This window comes from Martes martes (genome assembly GCF_963455335.1).
Source record: "Martes martes genome assembly, chromosome: 1".
NCBI classification, from domain to species: Eukaryota; Metazoa; Chordata; class Mammalia; order Carnivora; family Mustelidae; genus Martes; species Martes martes.
Window position 1 is genome coordinate 13548339 of NC_137888.1, and position 8148 is coordinate 13556486.

At 38.5% G+C, this 8148-nt stretch overlaps 1 protein-coding gene across 1 annotated transcript; it reads left to right on the forward strand.

Moving 5' to 3' along the window:
• Positions 1-5453: 5453 nt before the first annotated feature.
• Positions 5454-6022, forward strand: KRTAP8-1 (keratin associated protein 8-1). Its single transcript, XM_080816394.1, has one exon. The coding sequence runs from the start codon at positions 5505-5507 to the stop codon at positions 5694-5696; it is 192 nt and encodes a 63-aa protein (XP_080672520.1). The 5' UTR covers positions 5454-5504; the 3' UTR covers positions 5697-6022.
• The last annotated feature ends 2126 nt before the right edge of the window (positions 6023-8148 follow it).

Sequence of the window (8148 nt, forward strand, 5' to 3'; positions counted from 1 at the left end):
TCCTAAAGACGTGTAATGTACCGTGTGTGCTATCTGGGGAGAAGATTAGGAAGTCCTGCGCTTCGGTCTTCCTTCCACAGTGTTTTCCATGGATGTCTTGTGTCAGACTCCCTGGTGGGGCTGTGGGGTGATGACCATGATAGATGATTGTTAGCCCGCAATTGTTAAATGTAGCTCTCTAAAACGTCTTAAATTCATCCTTTTGTTCATACTGTCACCTGAATTTAGGTTCCCAGCCTCTCTTGCCTAACTTAGTGTGATGGTTTTCATGCAATTCTATTGATTACCAAACCAATGGCCATTCCTTTCCCTTTTGCTAGGTTGGCAGAGACCACTTTGCACTATAGGAGAAGAAAATACTGGATACATGCTTTTCCAGCCTCCTCTGTAGCCCAACCATGAGATGTGATTCAGTTCTAGAGTATGGGAGCCAGTGGGAATACACTGTAAGGCAAATGTGAGAAGAATTCTTTGGAGATAGTAAATACAAAGGAGCTGTGGGAGAAAAGATCCTGTCTTTTGCTTCTCAGTTTTGGATGTTGATGAATAAGAATATGAGGGATGCACCTGCTGTAGTGATTCTGCAGCCAATGGGAGAGCACTGAGAGGCTCCAGTGAGCCAGCTCTGCACCCTGACATTGCCACACCCTGATGCAGCCCTGGAATGGCCTGTGTTCTTGCTTTTGAGTCGTCATGAAAATAAGCTCTTTTTGTTTAAGCAGACTTCAGTGTGGGTTTTTGTTACTTGCAGCCGAAAGGATTCCTAGTGAATACAATTTTAAACCCAATCTTCATACTTACCTCCAGGATTTCCCCATTCCAATTCATTCTCCACACTAACAGAGCAGTCATCTTTCTGAAATGCAAAGCTGATTATGCCCGCCACCCCTAGCTGAGTGCATGAGTGGTTCCCTTTGCCTCTACAGCTTGTACAGTTTCACATGCTGCTGACCTTTCCAGCCCCAGCTTCCATTAATTCTCCTGTCACTATGGCTGTGGCCCCTTTGAATCGTCTGTGACTCCTGGAAGACTCTGTAGTATTTAACAACTTTGAGACTTTAAAACACTTCTTTCTGGAATATACCCTATCCCCCTAACCAATACTCACCCATTTTCAAGACCCAGTTCAAATATTTATCCTTTCCATAATGAAGCTTTCCATAGCCACTACCCCGAGTTCAAGTAGACTTGTTCATTCTCTCCATCATCCCTGAATTCTGCAGAAGGCAATATGGACTTGCAGGGTAGAATGGGTAAACTAGTTTATTTATTTATAATTTTTCTTTTAATTACCATTTCCCATTCATCTTCAGATTCCTACAACCTAACAACATACCTGAAACACAGCAGATGTCTAATAAATGTCTTTAAGAATAAACGTTTGAAAAGATATATGGAAAGATCATTTTTGTATTACAGAGTAACCACAAATGAATATTTTAAAACTCATTTAAAACATTCCCTTGTAATTTGTCTCTCATTACTAATGAATTATAATATTTTGAAGCTAGAAACTTTATCTGTGATGCTTACGACACAATAACTATCTTTCTGTGCAAGCCGGAATTGACTATTTCTAAGATCTGTACACAGTATGGTTCTTGCTCCTTTGTAGAAAATCAAAGAGCAGGACTTTCTTCTATCTTTATTCATGTCAGACCTTATTTAAAATCAAAGAAACACAAAAGGAGAAATCAAGTAATTTATTAAATAATATCTTAAGATGTTATTAAAAAAGAAAGGGGTCATGAACTTTATCCAAACCAATAAGTATCCAGTAATGATTAGTCTAGTACTGAGTCATTTTTCATGCGACAATATAATATTTTTCTTTTTATCAAACCTCCATGTCACATGAGGCTGTTTTTTTTTTTTTTTTTTTTTTTTGAGGAACTCACAAAAGCAAGACATTTTTACTGCAATTGGTTTAGACATTTTTTGCTTTCTACCAGAGGTTCCCTACCTCACACTTTCCCTCATATTGGGAGGTTCTGGAGGGCCATGGGTCTTTTGGCATTTGGCTTAAGGACAAGTTGACAAGGAGATACATTTAATTTGGATATGGGGAATAGATTTGGAGTGTGGTTTGCAGTCACTTCTGTGTCTCATTAGGCTATTTTGAGCTATCCTTGTATGGGGATGGCTTCCAGGAATTCTTTACCATCTACTCCCCTAATTTACACAAAGTTTTTGATATGAAGATGTAGGACAAGAGGTCACATGTCAGTATGAATTTGCCCCATGGCATTCAGCACAGGATGAATAGTAGAGAAAATAGTTTGAAATGATGGAGTCAGAAGCTAGTCTATGGAAAAAATATTATGGAAGTATGGTAAGCAGTTAAGTAGTTAAAAATACTCCTTTTGGGATTTTGTAATATTTATGATTTTTGTTAGAGTTTAATTTTTTTTATCTCTTTTAGCATTCAACAAATATTTAATTTTGTATTTGATTTCATATTTTTATATTATGTTCTTTTTCTTAAGGAGGGTTCTCAACATTGTACAAACTGCATGCTTTACAAAATCTAGATCTTCCCTAGAAATACCTATGTAAGAATATAGCTTTCATAGAACCAATGCAAGATTAAGCTAGCTATTAGCTATGTTTTTGTTTTTCATTTTTATTTTATTTATTTTATGATTACTTTCCTTTCTTTTCTCTTTTCTTTTCTTTTCTTTTTTGTCTTCGTTTTATTTTTTCCTGTTCAGCCACTTCATAAAGAAAGAGGACTCAAATAACTCCTTCCTCTGCAGATCATGACAATTTTAATCTATCCCAAATTAGTTGTTTTTAAATGACTTGTTGATAATGTGTCTCCCTGAAAGTTTCCTGTGTTAGGATTTTTTTGTAGACGTTCTAGAGAAAATTCAGGATGTTTGCTGTAAAAAGGCCTAAGGTTTTTTTAATTTTTAAAAATTTTTAAAAAGATTTTATTTATTTATTTGAGAGAGAGAGACATAGAGAAAGTGAGCACACGAGAAGCAGGGAGAGGCAGAGAGATAGGGAGAAGCAGACTCCTGGCTGAACAGGGAGCTTGACAAAGCAGGGCTTGATCCCAGGACCCCAGGATCATGATCTGAGCAGAAGGCAGCTGCTTAACTGCCTGAGCCACCCATGCATCCCAAGGTCCTAAGTTTTTAAAAAGATGGCATATTTTAATTTTTATTTACCATTACTACTCAGATACAGAGCTGGGTATTGTGCCATGGAGGGCATAGCTAACATCTTGCCAGATTGGGTAGTCAGGTGAGGGAGAAACTCATTTCAACAGAGCATCATAATTGAACGTTGGAAAATCTTTTTCCATCCCATTGTATAATGCTATTTTTTTTTTTTTTTGTTTTGTTTTCTTTATGGAGCAGAGCAATGTGATGAGAGTAAGACATAGTGGTAATCATTCTGTGATTTTTTTTTTTTTTTCCAGGGGAAGACCTACTCTTGAATACCTTTATATTTTAGGAGCAAAGCCAGTTTTAATTCCCTGACCTTATTTAGCTGTAAGTCACATGAAGTGTTTGGATTGTAAGTGCTGAGTCAACCTAGGTGGTCATGGCGCTTTGTTCTTAAAGAAAGATGGTAACGCAGCACCGTGTATTTTCAAAAATGCCTCTCCTGTAATTAATCAATTAGTGGTTAGAATGCTGGCATAGTTTTATATTTTTCTAGGTGTCCCTCCTTGCCTTTGGATTCAACCTGTGACTTCTGTGTACTCCCAAAAATTCAGGTCTTAGTTGCTGGTGATAGGGAGGAAAGCTACCTCTGGGACCTACACAGGCATCTACAAAAATTTGGGGTCCAGTATGTAATACATATTCTTCCCATGGCCTTCTAAGAATGACTTGTCATAGCTCTGTGCCTTTCTGTTTCTGTGCCATGTGTCCTCTTCTGCTGTATATTCTGTAAGTTTTCTACCAAGTGCCATTCTGGGCAATCTCAGTGCAAATGTCTGGAATAATTTGTTAGGTCTTGCATGACCCAAGGTAATTTTGATCAATCTTGTCCCCTCTTTCACTCCCATTCTGAGAACTAAATTTCTATTTAGAGAGGAATGGCTTTCCTTCTCACTCCTGGGGTCTGAGGAGTGAAATGTTGACTTAATATGCCACCTGGCCCTTCACAGGATTGTCACATAATCTGCTTTTATTAGATCCAGCAAAAAAATATATATATATACATTTCAGAATAAAACTCACCATTCATTTTTCTGTTTTTTACGTTGTTACTATTTTCTTTCCTTTTTTTTTTTTTTAAGATTTTGTTTATTCATTTGAGACACAGAGATACAGAGAGAGAGAGAGAGAGAGCATGAGCAGGGGGAGAGACAGAGGGAGAGGGAGGAGCAAGCTCCCTGCTGAGCCTGGATCCTGATGTGGGGCATGATCATAGGACCCCAAAATCATGACCTGATCCAAAGGCAGACACTTAACCATCTGAGCCACACAGGCACCCCCTTTATAGCTGTTTTCAATATTTATTTTTAAAAGGGTACCAGATCAACAAATCATATTTATTTAACCATTCATTTCAAGGGGCACCTGGGTGGCACAGTTGGTTAAGTGGCCTGGCTGGCTCTTGGTTTTGGCTCAGGTCATGATCTCAGGGTCCTGAGATCAAGCTCCACATTGATTTCCACATTGGGCTCTGCGCTCCCTGCTCAGCATGAACTCTGCTTCAGGATTCTCTCCTTCTGTCCCTCCCCCTACTCACGCGTGCTCTCTCTCTCTCTCTCTCTAAAATAAATAAATAAGTCTTTTAAAAAATGTAATCCACAAACCATTTTTTTTTTTACAATTATAAGATTATTAGTTCAGGCAATGGTCTCAAAATGTGATATTAGATATAGTTCACGTGGGGATTATAATAAAGATTAAATTTTTAAACAGTTCTTAAGACAGAGGAGCTAGAGATAGGGAAAAAATAAAAAGGAGACTTTCCTTTGAGCCCTATGGCATCTGTCTTGCACACTACCAAAAAGAGAATTCTTTAACCAAGCAAATACTAAGAAATACCTCGAGTTTTAGTTGGACTCACTATGTGTTTATCACTTCATTTAATTTATTCAAACACATATTTATTGAATTCCACCTTGTGTGTTGTGGAAATTCAGTGAGCAAGAGGACTGAAAAAGATTTAACAGAACAGTTCTTGGTTTCATAAAGCCTGCTTACAGAGAATTCTCCAGGGTCTATAGGACCCAGGGCTTTGAAGTCACTGCAATACTTCTTTAGTGAAGGACACACTTTGAAGGCATCCGGTCCATGTATTCTATGACGTGAGAGCTTTCTTAAGCAGCTGTAAAGACATCTAACACAAGAGCAGATCAAATTAATGAGCTTTTTGTGGTCTCAAGAATGAAAATTGGTGTCAAGAATGAAAATGAGGCCCTCGTGTTTTTAACCACACCCCACAGCCAGGGTATATAAAGAAGGTTCTGAGCCTGGGGAATCATCACACAGAGGAGACACATTCCCCAGCTACCTGAGCCCTCCACTCCTGACACCATGCACTGCAACAACTTCTCCGGTGCCGTCTTCCCAGGATGCTACTGGGGCAGCTATGGCTACCCCCTGGGGTACAGCGTGGGCTGTGGCTACGGCAGCACCTACTCCCCAGTGGGCTACGGCTTCGGTTATGGCTACAATGGCTGTGGGGCCTTCGGCTACAGAAGATACTGGCCATTTGATCTCTACTGATCTGTTGAAATTGCCGAGGCGTAGATTCTTCTCTCCCGAGCCCCTCCACGTCTCTCCTTTACTTCCTTCTTTAGTCCTCCTTTGCTCCATGATGTACCAGTCACCGCTTCTCAGACCTAGCTCCAGAGTCCAGAAGGAAGGAAACGAAAAAGCCGATGATGCCTCCAGCTGCCTTCCCTGGATGATGTTCTTTGAGACATTTTCAGAGACTTGACGCCCAACGATGTATTTCTTCTGAATTTTTCACCATGCTCATCACTCTTGATAAAGTTGTGGATGTGCGTGTTGAATTCTCAATAAACTTGTCTCAATCAGCATAATACTCTCACCGGAGCAGAGCTTCTTTTCTTGGTGTGTGCGCGTTTCTGTTACATTGAGTGGGGAGGGAGATGGATTTGTTTTCCTCATGTGGGCTTTAGAAGCAATAAGAAAGAAAATAATCCTTGATCTGGTGTGATAAACAGGCCAGAGGGGGCTACAAGTGAGGGGGAAAAAAGTCTGTCTTCATCTTTTACTTCTGGTATCTACCTCCAATCCTTGGGCCAGTGGGGCACCATTCAGTTCTTGGTGTTTCCCATCTCACTGCTCCTTTCCCTCCTCAAGGAAACCCAACATTATCAGGACGCTTTTCCAGTTATTTCCATATTAGTACAAATGAAACCCACCATGTTCCCTTTCCCAGGGATGAAAGAATATAGAAAAAAAAACCCATGTTTCCTACGAAAAAATTCTGAGGCCTCAAGTAATAGACTAGCTATAGACATATTTTGGGAGCCTGAGAATCTTTTAGGGGGAGGGATTATTCCCTTATATCAAAACACCTATGGTATTTATTTTATAGTTTAGAAACTCAGGGTAAGAAACAATGACGGAAAGCTTCTTAAACTTTGTACAATCCATACCAGGTAGTGAGTTTTACTCTTTAACGATATGAGTAACTTTTCATAAACATGGGGAAAAAGTAACTATAAAGAAGTGTTTCTGAAGATACATTAGCCTTTCTCTGTGCTCCTTTAGAGGAAAGAACTATATTCCTTTCATAAGCCAAGTCAAAAATGTCTCCATCCTCCTGTTGAAAACATTTTATGTATAGTACAAATATTCTTGGTGATAGCAGGATTTGGCTTAACCCTGCACCTTTATTGAATATCTGCACACATCTGTTGTGCCTCTGATTCGCCTTGTGGCTAAAAATATAAAGGTTATTTGGAGAGATTCCTTTAGAAGAGAGTATTTTCTCCACCATATTTTACCCAAAACATATGTCTTTTAAAAAATTCAAAAAACATCTTGTTCAAGGATTTACTTGGTAGATTCTTCCCCAGTAGACTACTGTGATAGCCAATAAAATCTCCAGTTTGAAACTTTCTAGCAGCTGCATATTAATTCATGCTGCGAATTATAATTTAATCAAGCATGCATATTAGAATAGGAAAAGAGACATTTTTTTCAAGAATTACAGAGTCAGATTTAAACTAGAAGATGTCTATTTGATCATTCTAGAATGATGGAGTTATATAAAATATGTGTTTAAAGAGACCTCAGAAAGATATCTTATCCCAGTGTTTCTGAAATTGTGGCATGCGGGAGAATCACCTGGGGAACTTGCAGAAAGTGTAAGTTATTATGCCTCGCCTCTAGGAATTTTGACTTGGTACATCTGAGGTATGGTCCAGAAATCTAAATTTTTTTTCAGCTTAATGGAGGTTTAATTGACAAATAAAAATTGTATAGATTTAAGGTGTACAACAGAATGTTTTGATGTGTGTAGACGTTGTGAAATGAGTACCACAGTCAAGCTAATTAACATATTATTCACCACCTCATATGATGAGGATTTTTATTTCAGGTATATGAAAGAGAGCTTGACATCACTAGTCATTAGGGAAATACAAACCAAAACATAATGAATTATCACCTAACATGTGTTAGAACGGCTTTTATCAAAAAGATAAGAGGTAAGTGTTGGTAAGGTTGTGGAGAAAAGAGAACCCTTATATAATGTTTGTGGGAGTATAAGTTGACTCAGCCACTACAGAAAACAATATGGGGATTTCTCAAAAGATTAAAAATAGATCTATCATATGATCCAGCAGTCCCTCTTCTGGGTATATACCCATAGGAAATGAAATCATTATGTCAAAGAGATACCTGTGCTCCCATGTTCATTGCAGCATTCTTCATTGTAGCTAAGATACAGAAACAGTATTTCTTCATGGAGAGATGAATGGATAAAGAAAATATAGTATACACACAATGGAATATTATTCAGCCTTAAGAAAGAAGAAATCTTGTCATTTACAAACAACATGGATGAACCAGAAATCTAAAGTTTTTAGCTTCTAGCTCAGGTGGTCTAAGTTTCACATTGTAAGAACCACTGTTCCAGGGTCATTACTTACACACACACACACACACACACACTCTTATTTATCATCCATCCATCCATCCA